The following is a 16,881-nucleotide window of genomic DNA, read 5'->3' on the forward strand; positions in this document are numbered from 1 at the left end:
TTATTCACTTCCAACACTTATCATTATTTTTACCATGTTCAATTCATGCCTATTACCAATTTCATGTTTTCTCCAATTACACATTACATAATCATATCATAGTATCACAATATACCATAATAGGCCTAAGTTATTCCATGATAAATATTTCACATTATTACATGTCCAATGGCTCAAATGAATATAATAGAAAGAGAAATATTACTCTCCTTTTACTTAAGATTACTTCTCTCCTACTCTCTCACTTCGATTTCCGCACTTCATCTTTTTCTTTTTTTTTCTTTTTTCTTGTAATGGTGGGACCCACCCATTTTATCTCTACAACATAAGATACCTATCTTATGTTGAAGGAGAATAATAAAACCCTAATAGAAATTACATCACATGACCAAAATATATCTACTACATAATTAGCATAGCCTATACATACGACTATACCAAAATCAAACATTAAAATAACCAATGTCTCAAATATAAATTGGACTTAGACAAAATATCACATGAACAAAACCTTAAACAAGGCATACAACAAAATAATACAATATAACCATGTTCATGTGCTAAGTCCAAATGCATTCATATATGTCAAACCCAAAATAAAACATAGCATCCAACATGTAAAATTTCCATGACCCTATTAGGGCTTCCTGCCCGTGGATTCTCTGGCCCCATCAACGGTACCTGAAATGTGATCCCCCAAACACGGGGCGAGATTACAAATCTCAATAAATCAAGGGTCTTGGAGGGTCACTCCACCCAATGATTCACTCAATGTGTACATACAACAATAACATAATGATACATCATCCAATTATCCAACACATGATATCTAATGGCATTTAAGCCAATTATATACATAGATATAATATCAAATGGGTACTTCCAGGAGCAATATATATATATAGCCATTCTCCTTTGTCCAACACCACCTGACAATCCATACAAAATATTGCTCCAGGGGAAGCCCCAATTATACTGGCCAGAGAATCCATAATCATATATACACATATATCATATCACACCATATTTCCAATAATTCATAACAATGCATGAACATATCATTGCTATCATTATCATACAACATATCATCCAACCATTTCTCCCAATGGAGCATGGTGGAACACATAAGGAGATTAACCCTGTAACACCCCGTGTATACCCGGTTTGTTAACATGTCATCGTATTAAGCCACGCTTAATTAAAAATGCGGAATATCTTCTTCTTTTCAATTATGACGTCATTATCATTACCAAGTTAAATTACTTAATTCATTTCCAACACATTGCCTGTATGTAAATTGCAAATAGACAGCTAACATAATTACCTCAATACATAAATATCTGTGAGTATCTAAGTCACGAAACTACAATACGTAGACTGGACATAATCCTGATAAAATTATATAACTCGAATCTAAAAGCATAAAGTCAAGTCAATGTGGCATGGACAATCTCCATGCTCACCAAATAAGGCAACAAAGCCAACAGATTCTCCACACAATAATTCACAAGATGAAGCTAAAACACATAATAGCAACAGACATCATCCAACATCCAAGCATAATAAACATAAGCAGATAAACATCAATCAACTAAGCTCTGATCTCCTGCCGCCCGAGGTCTCAACTCCAGAGTTACCTGAACCTGAAAATGGTGCCCCAAACGTGGGGTGAGATCTCTAAACAGAAATCTCAGTAAGACAAGGGGTCCTCAAGGATTTCTCCACCCCAAGCTCACTTACATGTGCAATATAAGTTCTAAAAGCATTTTATCAATATAAGTTCAAAAACCAATGCAGTATAGCAGATAATCATCTCATGTGTGTTATAACTATTCTACTGGCCAGAGAAATGCAGGATGTACATACGTTTACAACCCACAATAGTACAAGAAACACCGCTTGCACCTCACCCACAGCCCCGCCATCTTGTATGTCCCCACATACTCAGGCTTACCGTATAGGTGGAATACCACATGCATAACATAAAGCACTCGCACATAACAGCTCAATAGCATTTTTACAAAACAATACATGAAAACAACATCATGCATATAAACCATCCCCCATGGGACATGGTGGAACCAACAATGGCTAAACCGAGGACACGAAAGCTTACCTTGCAAGCTAACTATCCAAGCCAAGAGTCCACACAAGCTCAAAGTCCACAAACAGCAAGATCACAATCTGTTTTAGACCAACAATCATATCAATATTCATACTCTATAAGCAAATGACATAAAGACAACGTCTTTCCTTTACGTTTCATGTCTCTAGGCTTCTCACAAAGCCATAAGTCCTTAATCCCTTTGATTCTGACTTAGATTATATATTACAGAAGTCCACATTAACTAATCATGGGTCCACAAACCCAAAATATCATTCTGTATGAACAGTACCCTTACTGTCCTCGCAAACCCAGCATATCCGGATATATGTCGGGGCCATATCCGGATATCCATATCCGGATAACATATCCAGATATTCATATTCGAATATCACAAGACTCCATATCGGGATATTTCGCGACAGAATGCAGTTCTGCATTTTCGCGAAGATATCACTCAAAGGTTCAACTTTTAACCCATTAATACGTCCAAGCATACATTTTTATACCCTATTAGGTTCATATTCGTGTTAGTTACTTAAACAACTTATTAAACATGCCAAGACTCCATTTTTAACCAATGAAACTCATGATCAAGGTTCAACAACTTACCCCAAGCACCAAAACAGAGGTGGATGATGCTCTTGGAGCTCTCACTTCAGCTCCAAAGTTCAGACTTTAAGGGAGTACGAAAATACTCCACAAGCAAGGTCCTTTATCACTTAAAATAGCTTGTTGAAGCTACACAAGCAAGGAAGAATGCCTCCCCAACACTCAAACCAACAAGGTCAGCTCCCACACCTCACACACTGCAGCTAAACTCAGAAATGAAGTGTTTCCCTCACTCACCAAGCAAGCTCTCACACACAAGGTATTTGGTGAAGAAACTAAGAGTAAAGGTGCTCACTTTGGCTCGCCAAGTGGAGAAGAAGGGGTGGTGTAACACCCCTGTATACCCGGTTTGTTAACATGCCATCGTATTAAGCCACACTTAATTAAATATACGGAATATCTTTTTCTTATCAATTATGTCGTCATTATCATTACCAAGTTGAATTACTTAATTCATTTCGAAAACATTGCCTGTAGGTAAATTGCAAATAGACATCTAACTGGAATACCTCAATATATAAGTTAACAGTGAGTATTTAAAAATCACGGGACTACAACACGTAGCCCGGATAATATCCTGATACATTATTACAACTCACCTCTAAACTAAGACAAAGTCAAACAATGTGGTATGGACAATCCCCATGCTCGCCAAATAAGGCAACAAAGCCCAACATAGTCTCAACAGCAGCAACAATAATCATAACAAGCTAATAACATAAAGCAACAGGCATAAATCCAGCATTCAGACATATCATCATATAAACAACAATATCAGCTCTCCAGAATGTATCCGATTACTTTCACTAAAGTATTCCAATACCACAAGGTATTCGAATACCAACACCTCAAGTATCCGAATACCACAGTATCTGAATACCAAAACTCACTGTATTCGAATACTCTCTGGTATTCTCATACTTCTTCAAAGGTATCCGAATACTTTTCTTCCCAGAAAAGAATCCCAATACTCCTGCAAGGAGTATTCGATTACCAGTGGACAAGTATTCGAATACTACACGAAAAGTATTCGAATACTTCTCCAACAGAATGCAGAAATTCGAACAAACTTCAGCATAATCCCACTTTTAAGGGTCCAAACGTGATTTGAAGTCCAATGACTCCATAAACAGATGTTCATTAACATTTTATGAACTCAGAAACACATTCCTTTACTTAAATGGTTAAAGTTTCTCTTTTTAACTGATTAAACAAGCTTAAATCATCAAAATGACAAAGAGGTGATCATGAATACCTCTAAGGCTCCAAAACTCCGAAAATGGGACACAAAAGGGGTGCTCTACACAGCACCAAGGTTAAGCCACAACAAGACTACGAAAATCAACAACAAGCTTTGACCTTTCACCATCAAAATGGCTTCTTGAAGCCTCCAATGGCAAGAAAAGGCTTCCTCCAAAAGATTCAAAAACTCAGCCCACAAACCACCCCAAAGACAGCAGCTCACACACAGAAGGCTACGCCACACTCCCTCACAATGCTTAACAAAACAGTGTTTACAACTTCAAGGAGGAAGAGTCAAAGAAAAGGTGAGACCTTGGGGAGTTTCTATGGGGAAAAGCTCAAGTTTGAAAGGAGGAGAGGGTGGCTGACTGAGAGCTTCAGCAAGAGACTCACGTAGGATTAGAATATGGCCTAGGGTTTTGGGCCAAAGTGAGTATTTATAGCTCACTTAAAATTAAATACACAATATTAGCAATAATAGCTACGTTTAGAATTTTAATCCCAAACTTTGGAATCTGATCCTACTCATTTTTCTAAGATTTATCCTATTTTTATTTTATTTTTCGCAGCACCTTTCCGGTACGCGCTTTTCCATAGCATGTATCAGTTTTGGCACTAGTTCTCATTATTTCAACTTAAAATTTGAAATCACAGTCCTATATATCATTCTAGGAATATTCATGCACTTATTATAATTTTCCGGAATACTTCATCGGTACGCATTTATACCGAAGAGCAGAACCGGTATCTGCACTTTTCGTCAGAAAAGCGACTTTCAGTATTATTACTCACTTACCAATATTATTTAAGCCTTATCATAATTATTAGGATCAATTATGGAATTATTTCCTAATTTCTCATAATTAGTTAATTAATGGTGCGGGTTCTTACATTCACCCCACCTTTTTAGGATTTTGTCCTCAAAATCAGAATATACATGTCTCGGAAGTCGGGATACTGCCAGAGGAGCTCGTCCTCGCGCTCCCAAGTACACTCCTCAGGAGTTCTTCCGGTCCACTGCACTTTGACCATCAGAATGATCTTGCTCCTCAGCTGCTTCTCGGCACGATCGAGAATCTTGAGTGATCCGACAGGAGTTTTCAAGTTCTCCCGATCATCCGGTTGCACCACGTGTGAAGGATCTGTTATGTACTTCCGAAGTTGAGACACATGAAACACGTCGTGGATGTTGGCCAAGTTCGAAGGCAAGGCCGCCGGTAGGCAACAGGTCCTACTCTACCAAGGATCTGGTATGGCCCAATGAATCGCGGGCTCAACTTCTTCACTCCGAGAGCCCGACCAACACCGATGACAGGTGAAAGTTTCACAAACACGTTCTCACCCTCACTGTACTCCAGTGGTCGATGCTTGACATCGTAGTAGCTCTTCTGGCGATTTTGCGCCTGCTTCAGCTTTTCTCTGATCATCAGGATCTACTGGGTAGTATCTTGGACAAAGTCCAAGCCAAACAACTCCTTATCTCCAACCTCAGACCAGCAGGTAGAAGTTCGACACCTCCTACCATACAACGCCTCGTAGGGTGCCATGCCCAGGCTAGCATGAAAACTGTTGTTATACAAAAACTCCACCAATGGCAGGTACCTATCCCACGCTAAGCCCAGCTCCAAAGTGAAATCCCTCAACATGTCCTCCAAGGTCTGGATGGTTTGCTCAGTCTGTCTGTCAGTTTGAGGGTGATAGGCGGTACTCAATCTCAACTACGTACCGAAAGCTTCCTGCAGCGCCTCCCAGAACCGAGATGTGAACTTCTGGTCCCTATCACTGATGATACTCTCGGGCACCCCGTGAAGCCTTACAATCTCGCGAACATACAGTTTGGCCAACTACTCAGTAGTAAAGCTCACCTTCACTGGAAGAAAATAGGCAGACTTCGTCAGTCTGTCCACAATGACCCAAATAGAGTCGCAGCCAACCTGAGTCTTCGGCAAACCCACCACGAAGTCCATGGAAATGCTCTCCCATTTCCATTCCGGAATCTCAAGAGGTTGAAGCTTACCAGACAGCTTCTGGCGTTCTATCTTCACCTTCTGACAAACAAACATTTGGACACGAAAACAACATTGTCCCTCTTCAACCAAGACACACTGTCCTGGTCCTTCACAAAGTCCAGGTACTCTCTCAGCACTTGCGCCTATTGGATCTTCTCCATAAGCTCATTCTTGACTCTCACAGTCTCCGTCTTGAGAAGTGCACCCCCAAATAAGGAAGTCACCGTCAAAACTCGAAACTTCACGAAAACATCAAAAGCGTTGCTCGACACACTGGGATCACCAGTCACTCTCTCAATAGAGGTGACCTAACCCTACATACTCAAATCCACACCAAACTTGAGTGAGTTCGGTCCTATTCCATGACTCTAGCCTCAACAAGACTTACAATTTATAATCAACATCCTCAACATAAATTCATATTCATTTTACACTACGAAATCATAATCATGTTCATTTCAATCAATACATGTTATTTAACATATTCATTCACATAATAACGTACCTTAGTTTGCGTACAACTGCAAAATTTTCAATTTCAATAATATAATAAATCAAAACTCAATGCAACGGTATACCTCAATCTTCATGGTATCTGCAAAGTCGAGAGTCAATTAAAGGTGAAATAACATTGATACATTACCACAATTTATCGTACTTATTTCATGCTTTACACTACTCCAGGTGTTAACATGCCAACTACTTATGAAGCATATTAATAATCAACATAAGAACCTAGAGTCATGGAGACCACTCAACCCACAAACTACTTGTATTTTTCGCAGCACCTTTTCGGTATGCGCTTTTTCATAACCAGTATCAGTTCTGCCACCAGTTCTCATTATTTTAACTTGAAACTTGAAATCACAGTCCTATATATCATTCTAGGAATATTCATGCACTTATTATAATTTTTCGGGATACTTCATCGGTACGTATTTATACCGAGGAGCAGAATCGGTTTCTGCACTTTTCGTCAGAAAAGCGACTTTCAGTATTATTACGCATTTACCAATATTATTTAAGCCTTATTATAATTATTAGGGTCAATTATGGAATTATTTCCTAATTTTTTATAATTAATTAATTAACTTCCTTAATTAACGGTGCAGGTTCTTACAGGTGGCAAGGTGGCTGGTGGTGCTTCAGAAAAATGAAGGCACGTAGCATGAGAGGAAATGACCTAGAACTCTGTGCCTCTTAGTATTTATAGGCGAATTACATTTAATAACATTGTATTAGCGCTAATAGCTACGCTTAGCATTTTAATCCTAAACTTAGAATTCTGAATCTACTCATTTTTCTAAGATTTTTCATATTTTATTTTATTTTTTGCAGCACCTTTTCAGTACGCGCTTTTACCTAGCCAGTATCAGTTCTGGCACCAGTTCTCATTATTTTGACTTGAAACTTGTTATGTATGTCCTATATATTATTCTAGTGACATATACACACTTTTCATAGTTTTTCGGGATACTTCATCGGTACGCATTTATATCGAGTAGCAGAACCGGTATCTGCACTTTTCGTCAGAAAGCGACTTTCAGTATTATTTCACACTTACTATAATTATTTAAGTCTTCTCATAATTATTAGGGTCAATTATGAAATTATTTCCTAATTCTTCTATTTATTTAATTAATTTCCTAAATTAACGGTGCAGGTCCTTACAAATCCCAAGACTAGAAGTTTACCTGAAAGCAAACCTTCTTTTGCCAAGCTTTCTTGTCTGGCAAGTAATCCAACCAATCAACAATTACACCCCAAAATTGACCTATACAAGTCAACCATTTCAATCAACAATTAAAATCAATCAAAGCCATTAATTAAATGGTTATCCAATCAACAACAATTCATAATTACACAAGTCCATGACTTACCTAATTCTTGGTTCACAAGAACCAAAGGTCTCCAACACACTTAGGCAAAGCCTAGATCTTCATCAAGCAATTCAATTGCTCCAATCAACAAATGTCACAAAAAAAAAGACCAATACACATCTTAACAACACAAGTATCCGAATACATGAACCACACTCAATGCATAGGCTTTGTCCATAACCCTAAAAATAACCCACCTTGGTGTTTTTAACTTCATCTTACAATTAACCTTGCACCATCAACACACTACACCATTAACCACTCAGCCATATCAAGCTATGACCTCCAATTACAAAATATCATAACATTTTTCCACAATTCCTCCCATTATGGTTGAGACATGCATCAAAGAATTCCAAGGGAATTTTTCAAGCTCTCAAATGTTTTAATCATCATTTCAACCCATCAACAATTACCCTCAAATACATTAAACCTCTAGTGACATTTCAACAACACATTTTCCACACCTCCAACACTATATTTTCGACCAAAAATGGTATGACCCCAATCAATATTTTTTTTTTCATTTTCACCATTCATTTTACATTCAAAACACTTTTTCCAAAACACACCAAGTCTCAATCACAACCCAACACCATGAACTCACCAACATTTTTCATGACATTTTTTGATCTCCAATATAATCCATCAAAATTAGTGAAATTTACCACAAATCAACTCACCAAGGTCCAAGGAGTATCTTTCAACCAAGCAAGCAAGCAAACAAGTCTTCGAATCTCATATACACTCACATTTTTGCCACTTCTTGAAGGGATGATCTCCTCACACAATGATTTTTAGCAAGTTTTCAAGCAATGAAATATGTTCACAATGTTGAGAGGAACAACTTTAATATTGGAAGTTAAGGCTGAAGCGGCTAGAACTCAAGTTTTCGGGTAATTTTGTACAATTATGATTTTACTTCTAGTTTCACACTACTGACACGTTTCCAAAAAAATACCAAAAATCTCCAAATTTTGTTCTTGACTTATTTCCACCATTTTAATCACATAATTACATCTAATTATTCATTTTATGGCATCACATTTAAGTTTAGGGCAACTTTTACATATTTGCACTTTTCTCCTACAAGTGACTTTGTGCACATAATTAGATTTTCTCTAATTTTCCTCTTTCCAACATGATTACCTAATTTTGTAGGCTTAGGAGAAATGTATTTCACAAGTTAGGTCCAAATCTGGGAAATTTCTGTCAAATTATCATTTTATCTCTAGTGGGGATTTTACCTAAATTTCAGAATTTTCACCCAATCAATCCTCTCGTTAAACATTTACCTTTAATCAGTGTCATTTAATTATGTGGGGGCATTATACACATATTTTAAACCCTAATCTCCTGTATTTTTAGTGTGCACACACCATTTCATAAATTTCACTAGCTAGCAAATTCTATATTGATCATGATCCTCTTGAATTGAGCAAATCTTAATTACATTTCCAAATCAAATGTACAAGCTTGCATGCATGAGAATTACTCACGCTTCCTATAAACTTATTGGTAACAAATTTCACTACTTAGCAGCACATGTTATAATTATTGCTTTATAAATAACTTGTTAAACATGAAATGACAACTTTACCGCCATTCATCAACGTGTCAAGCACCACACCAAATGAATATTCAATAGTTTTTTTTTTTAAATTTGGAATTCACCGTCAGAAGCCCTGAGGATGGGACCCAACGAGATGACTCAAAATTCCACCTGGTAAACTTCGCTCTCTTCCCCGTTATTGTTACGTCGCAATGGCAACATAACGTCCGTAACATTAGAATAGGTTGTCTCTCAACATTAATGCTAATAAATTTTTTTACTTACCCTTATTTACTAATAAATTTTCAATTAAACCTTAATTTGGTTTAAAAAATAAAAACAAATCATAGTTTTTTATCACCAAATTCATAAATATGGAAACTCACTCTAGCTGGCAAAGAAATATGGAGAGCCACCGGATTGCAGGGCCAATTATATAACATCATATTGGGCTGACAAGTGAAATAAGGAGTGGGGGATGGCAGTTTGTGGCATTCAGCTACTTCTATTTTGGTGGCTCATGTTGCTTCTGGGTCATGAACTGTGTTGCTGAGGTGGGTGTTTCTGGGAGACTTTCATACAGGTAGAGTATTAATGAATCAATTCTACCCAGATGACCTCTTTCACACTCGGGAATTGCTTATTGGCTACCAAAATAAAAATAAAAATAAAACAAAAGAGAGTTATCATTACTACAAGGTAAGACGACTAAGGAACTGCTATTCGCTGTGTGATTTTTCCAATCAATAATAGATTTGTTCTACATGAGTATTGTCCTATGGCCAATCTTTAGAGGTTCATTTAAACGGTTATTTTTCTGTCTCATTGAAGTTAGATTTTTATGGGAGATGTGCTTGACTCTTATATTGCAATGAGATCCATTAGATAAAACGGTTATAACTCTCTCATCCTTAGGAAATATTTTCCTCCTATGTTTAAGAGGCGTCTTGCCTTTTATATTTTACGAGTTATTATTTTTGTTTTTGGTAAAATTTTATGATTTATTATTATGCTATAGAACCACTATCCCCTTTCTCTATCCTTTTATCTTAGTCTAGGGTGAGATATGACTCCTCCATATAGTTGTGGACTGGTCCATACCACTCTGTCTAATAGTATTATTACGTGGAAATACTTCACCACATCATGGAAACATACCTAAGCCCATCCCTGAACCGTTTAGGTAATGTTTGGTAGAGGTTTTTTTAGAAGATACATAGGCATCAGAAATAGGTGTTCTTTGTTGCCCACGTTTGGTTCAAAATATTGCAAGATTTTGGCATGAAACACATTTCCCCATGCTTTGACATTTGTGTGTAAAATGCAACAAAAATCACTTTTCAATAAAACCACTTCAATGTGGTATTGTGAGTCAGATGGCTAAATGGATAAAAGACAACAAAAAAACTGACCATAATATCCTCTTCTTCAATCTGTTATAATGCCGTCATGTCTCAATCATCATCACACTTCAAATTTCAGTCATGGCCCCATGTTTGGTTCAAAAAATTTAAAGAGTTATTTTTGTCATTTCAACTATTTTTTCCATCAATATTTTACATTTAACCAAATATGGACTCTGAAAATTTAAATAAATTTGCCTGGTAATATTTTGGTCAACCAAACAACTTTTTTTAAACTTTTCTATCTAACTTACTTCCTTATCGTATTTCTAGTAATTGAATTTTTTCGGTAAAAAAAAATTTCTCCTCTACCAAACGCTTATCAGTTTTAAATGCAGCTTATTTTTTATTCGAATATTGTAAATCTCTTTACATTTAAACAACTAATCACGGATTTTAGTCATACAAACAGTCTTGCGCATGAGGATCAAGTTGCATATATCTTTTTCGGTGTATTTCAGGAATGTTTGGACAAGCTTTAAAAAAAAACTGCTTTCTATACCTTGCTTTATTCTAGATGTACTTTTTTCAAATGTTAAAGCTATTTAAATTTCAAAAAAAAATATTTGATTTTTGAAAGAAATTTTTAATTTTTAATTTCTGCTTTTTTTTTTAGAAATTAAAATATTTTTTTAAAAAAAAAAAAACAAATTTTTGATTTTTTTAAGACTTATACTTATTTTAAAAGCAGATATTCAAATAGACATTTTTTCACAAGTGTTTTTTTTTTTTTTTGAAAAAAAATAACTTTAGAAAGAGAAAAAATTCATCTCAAACGGACCTAAGACGGAATCAAAGAGTAAAGGAATATACTTTTTAACTAAAAAAATTTTTGGAGATTTTTTTAACTAGATGAATGATCATCAACTACATGTTCAATCAGCCACGGATCCAAAAAATTTTATGAGGGGGTAAAATAATATTTATTCTAAAATTCATAATCTTTTGTCATCAAAAGGCATTGGATTCTCAAATTATCAAAAATTCACCTGGACTAGCAGTCCATTATATTTATAAAACTATCAACAAAGTAAGAATATATATTAAAATGAAATTTTGAGGAGAGCCAAAGCACACGTTATCTCCCTTCGGTCAACCCCAGAACTACAGCACAACACTTCCATCGGAGCCTAAAAGAGAACATTGGACGCTACTCCCCTTATCAATCATAATGCAAAACTCTTTATTATATATATATATATATATATATATATATATATATATATATATATAATAAAGTAGCTTTAAGAAGAATTGATGTGGGTCTTCTAATGAGTGAGAAGGATGCATTTTATCAAATGCATTATTTGAACCACTCTTTTGAGATAAGATGAGTCATAAAAGCTAATGTTCCACAAGTAAATATCTCCACTAGTTGTTTAGTAAAGTGGCTTTTCTCTCGTAAAAAGCAAGGCCTCGAATCAAGGCTTTAACATAGATACGAACTTTGGCTAAATCGAAAAGATTAATTGCATGAAATAAAGATAGAGAAAAGAGATAAAGCAAAAGCACATGCGATAAAAGGATTGCAAGTCTTGCCTTGTAAGAACTGCACTTCAAAGCATTTACCAACAATGACTTGCTCAGCCAATTAAAGAATAAAGAAAAGAGTTAACGACTTGACCAAAGTAAAAGAGAATCCCCACATGCTCAAATCGAAAAGACAAGTTTCGCACAGAAAATATGCTTGTCCAAAATATATGCACAATAAAATCATTCAAAGAAAGGTTACGATTAATTAAAATATGAGATAAGATATTGTGACAACCAAATAATGTTACTAGCTATGTTACTACCACATCTTAACCGTTAATTTCTGCCCATCAATGGTTATTATTTTTTAAATCAAACTCATTAATTAATTATTAATTCGCAATAAATGATAACCGTTGATTGGCAAAAATCAAAGTTTAAGATGTGGTAGTAACATTATTTGGTTGTCACAATATCCTATCCCTTAAAATATTATCTTTTTTTTTTGGAGTTACCCAACCCTAATTATCTCTTTGAGACGAGTTGGCTCCCTCCGGTATCCCCACGAGCTTCGACTCTTTGAGCCGGCTATGGGACTAATCCGGAGTGCGGGGGAACAGTGATGGCTAAAGGTTCAGCCCCCTCCCCAAGAATGCATTCAGCGGGAATCGAACACATATCCAACCCCACTAACTCAGCGCCAAGTTACCAACTGAGCTGCTGCACCCATTGGGTTAAAATATTATCTAATTTTATAAAATTATGTGACTTGTAAATTTGTAATGTAAATTTATGCAAGTATTATTACACTTTCTTTATATTTTTACCCTTGAAATTGAAAAATATTTTCAACTTAATTTTTAAACTGTTACTATTTTTCCAAATTGGAAATAGAATCAAAATCAGAAGCCAACTCTTCCGTGTCGTCTCTGAAACCAGCCTTGCCTTAAAAATTATTTGTCCATACAAGAGAATTGAGTCATGCTACCGCAATCTGATAGTAACACGCTTAATGATCTTTGTTTTATTCCTGTAGATTTTATTTCTCATGGCATAAATTTATTTTTAGTGTCACGTGTTAAGAGGATGCACGGTTCGGTTCAGCTTGATTTTTTTTTTACTGAACCAAATCAATCCTGAAAAGTGGTACTCCAGCAAATCGAACCGATTTCAAAATTTAATTCGGTTTTTATACTGATTCCGAAAAAATAATTCAGTTCATAAATCTGTTCAAAAAAATATAATTCACTTCGGTTTTGGTTCAACATTCAGTTCAATTCATTTGATTTTCTTACACTCAAAAGTGAATATGTTTTGATTCGGTTTTTATCCCGAACATAACCAGATTGGTAAAGTAATTTGTTTTGAAAACCGAACTGATTATGAAAAACTAATTTGATTGTTTAACCAATTTGAAGAAAATGATTTAATTTTTAAACCAATTAAAAATATATAATTCTTTTGTTACAGTTCAATTCATTTGATTTTTTTTTCCAACCGTACCTGTTATATCTTAATTGAATTGGTATAAGATTATCTGAGGAGAACCACAACAAGAAGAACAAGAATTTCATCAAGATATGAGTTACATACAATAACAATCACTAAATTTTCATTTTACAATACCTTAAAATGAAGAGTGATGCAGTGATCACTGTCTATTATTGTTGCAACTTCAAGAATCATCAATTTAAGAGAGCATAACTCAAAAATAGATTTAAGTACACCATTAAAATGGAATTACACAATTGATACCACAAACTAATGCAACTTGCAAAACAGATTTTCTGCATGTTGAACCAAAAGCCAGCAATATGCACAAGATTATCAGACTGAAGTTGTCAATCCAAAACTTGAAGCTAGAAACTCTTCACATGCTCTCTTGGAATGCATAAGCACGAGAAATAGCTGCAGGGTTAGCTTTCAAGACTTGAGACACACCCAATACACGGTCTTTGCCTTCTCCTTTAGGTTCATTTATTTTGGAAATACCATCTTGTGATATAGATTGTTGCTTGAAACCTAATGTAGCCCATATAGGACTTTTTGAGGCCTCATTTGGATCATCAATTCTAAGGGTCTTTGGAACCAAAACACACATCTCTGACTTCTCTTCATCTGTGAAAATAGTATCTCTATTGTGTTTGCCAAGTGTTGGGGAGCCATTATTGCCTGAACAGCAGCTGTTACTAGTAGAAGAAGAAGGTGAAAGGCAACCATTGGAACCTATTGAAACTGTTCCTGTTGCATTAGTCCACACTTGTGTTCCACTCCAATATGATCCAGGAAAAATTTGCAATGGAATGCTTGGTGGGCAAATGGTTGGAACTGCCACCATTGGTGTGGGACACCACTGCATTGCACCAGGATCAGTGATATAAGGGTTACTACACATGTTCAGTGAAGATTGATGAACATTGTTCCAACCTGGATTCCAAGGAAATACCCAAGGAGGAACAGGGTAACACTGCAAAGGTTTTGATGTATTATGTTCTGATAGTTCATTTCCTTGAGTAAAAGCATTTGTCACAGAAGATCCACACAAGGATACCTCTTCCTCCCCATTTTCCGCGCAATTTATAGAGCTTGCATCAACACTTCTTTTCTGGTCTCCAAGATTAAGCATTGACTCCATGGATTTACTAAGAGGGGTATCCGGACCGAATTTCAAAACAGTACCATTATCTGTTGAAGACCTGAAAACAGAAGCAGATTGGGTTGAGACAAATTGGTGACAAGATGAGTCTTTGGTTTCTAACATGGTTGTTGGATTTCCATCAGAAGCTACAATGACATGCCGGTATTGAGAAACTAGGTGCTTATTCTTCCGTCTCCCAGCACCCACAGGAACACTTCTCATTGTTCCACCAGCAGTCCAATACCTTTGGCAATTCTTGCAGAAATGCCGAGGTTGATTGACATTGTAGTTGTTGAAATAACAAAATTTAGTGTCCAAACTGTTGCATCTTGGACAATGAAGAATCTTGTCTGGTTTCTTAAAGATTTTATCTTGATCTGTGCTGCTACTCTCCATATTATCTTCCACAAGCTTGGTATTAACTTCAGAATCATTTTCTTGCACATTATGTTGGGACTCATGTTTCCTATCCTTTGAATCAGAAGAATTCTCTGGTTGCTCAGAGTTTTGAGTAGGAGGCTTTTCATCTTCTGTTTTCTTTAAGCTACTGCGAGCATTCTAAATTTAAACCATAATTAGTGACAAGTCAAGAAGAATAATGTTTGACAACACACATGAGAAGTTGAGAATAGACAACAAACAAAATCAAGGAACAAAAATATCATGTTGTATTCATTTTCCAACAAAAACGATAAAATACCACATAGCAGGTAATCATTAGAACTTTAATCTCCTTTAACAATGCAGCAATTTCTTAAGTCCTGACCTTTACTTCTTTAGTATAACCATGTCCAGTTTCTATATTACTAATCTGTCTCAATGTCAGTTTATATCACCAACCAACCATATCATATTCATGAAAAACGAATTTATCTACGATTGATTAAGCATTGAACTAAATATATACTTGAATTGATAAACAATAAAACATTTTAAAAGGGATGAATTGTATAACTGCCTTGAAAAATCACAAGAAAGAGCAGCTAGCAGCTTTTGGATTTAACTGATAGTAGTCTTCTTTTTTATTGTATTAAAGAATTGCCAAGACAAGGAAGTGTACAAACTGAATTCTTTTCATACAAACTGCTGAAGAACTGATAAGTAAAACATAAATAAATAAATAAATACAATGAAGAATACACATTAAGCCATGAGTTATATAAGGGATTACAAAAACTAACTTTATGAAGTATTTATCTCAGTTATCAACAGTTTTTGTCAAAAGATGGAAAACAATTGATTGGTTAATAATCAATGCCATTATAATTCCAAATTGGTTTTGCCATAATCTTGAAATGCCTCCCAATCAAAATGAAACATGTTATATTTATTTTTATTTTTATTTCTTTTCATTAGTATAGCCTGCTTCCACAGATACAGAAAAAGTACCAGATAAATGAAGCAGAACCTATTTCATTCAGAAACAATGCTACACTTTGAAGAAAGAAACCAAATATTAGATATATTTTACTGTTAAAAACCAACTACTTACAGAAGACAACTTCACCAACCTTGGCATCAATTTAAAACACTAACACACACATGTATATATGAGAAAAATATAGAGATATAAGATCGGCCTTAGTTTACATGAATCTGAAGGTGAATCATATACATATCCTTAATTTTGTAACCAACTTACATGTTAAAAAAGAAATTGATTAAGAAAAAATACTCTTTATATTTCAGAATATTTTGAAGCTTGAAATTAATTATAGTAACCAGCTAAAACATAGGAAAAGGCGTGACTTGAAAAAATAAAATAAAATTCCATGGAACGAAGACTATTTCACTGCAAGAAATGAAAGCCAAAAGAGATAAATGGTTATTGGGTATGACTAATATATAACAAGTACCATGGTTGCAGAATTGGCCTGAATCTGACAACCCATCTGAGAGCTCGCCGGAATCTGACATTCCGGCAACGGAATATTCCTTCCAAAGAGCCTGATACCCGGATCCTTGTCA

General features: G+C 35.5%; 1 protein-coding gene across 1 annotated transcript; it reads right to left on the reverse strand.

Moving 5' to 3' along the window:
- Positions 1–14,036: 14,036 nt before the first annotated feature.
- On the reverse strand, positions 14,037–16,881 carry LOC133301940 (cyclic dof factor 1-like). The gene is made up of 2 exons (XM_061501652.1): positions 16,770–16,881; positions 14,037–15,471 (listed from the first exon to the last, which is right to left on the reverse strand). Exons 1-2 carry the CDS (start codon positions 16,803–16,805, stop codon positions 14,146–14,148), a joined length of 1,362 nt encoding a protein of 453 aa, XP_061357636.1. The 5' UTR covers positions 16,806–16,881; the 3' UTR covers positions 14,037–14,145.

Source organism: Gastrolobium bilobum, unplaced genomic scaffold (assembly GCF_033153095.1).
Source record: "Gastrolobium bilobum isolate Gb01-03AN ecotype WA unplaced genomic scaffold, APGP_CSIRO_Gbil_v1 utg31972, whole genome shotgun sequence".
NCBI classification, from domain to species: Eukaryota; Viridiplantae; Streptophyta; class Magnoliopsida; order Fabales; family Fabaceae; genus Gastrolobium; species Gastrolobium bilobum.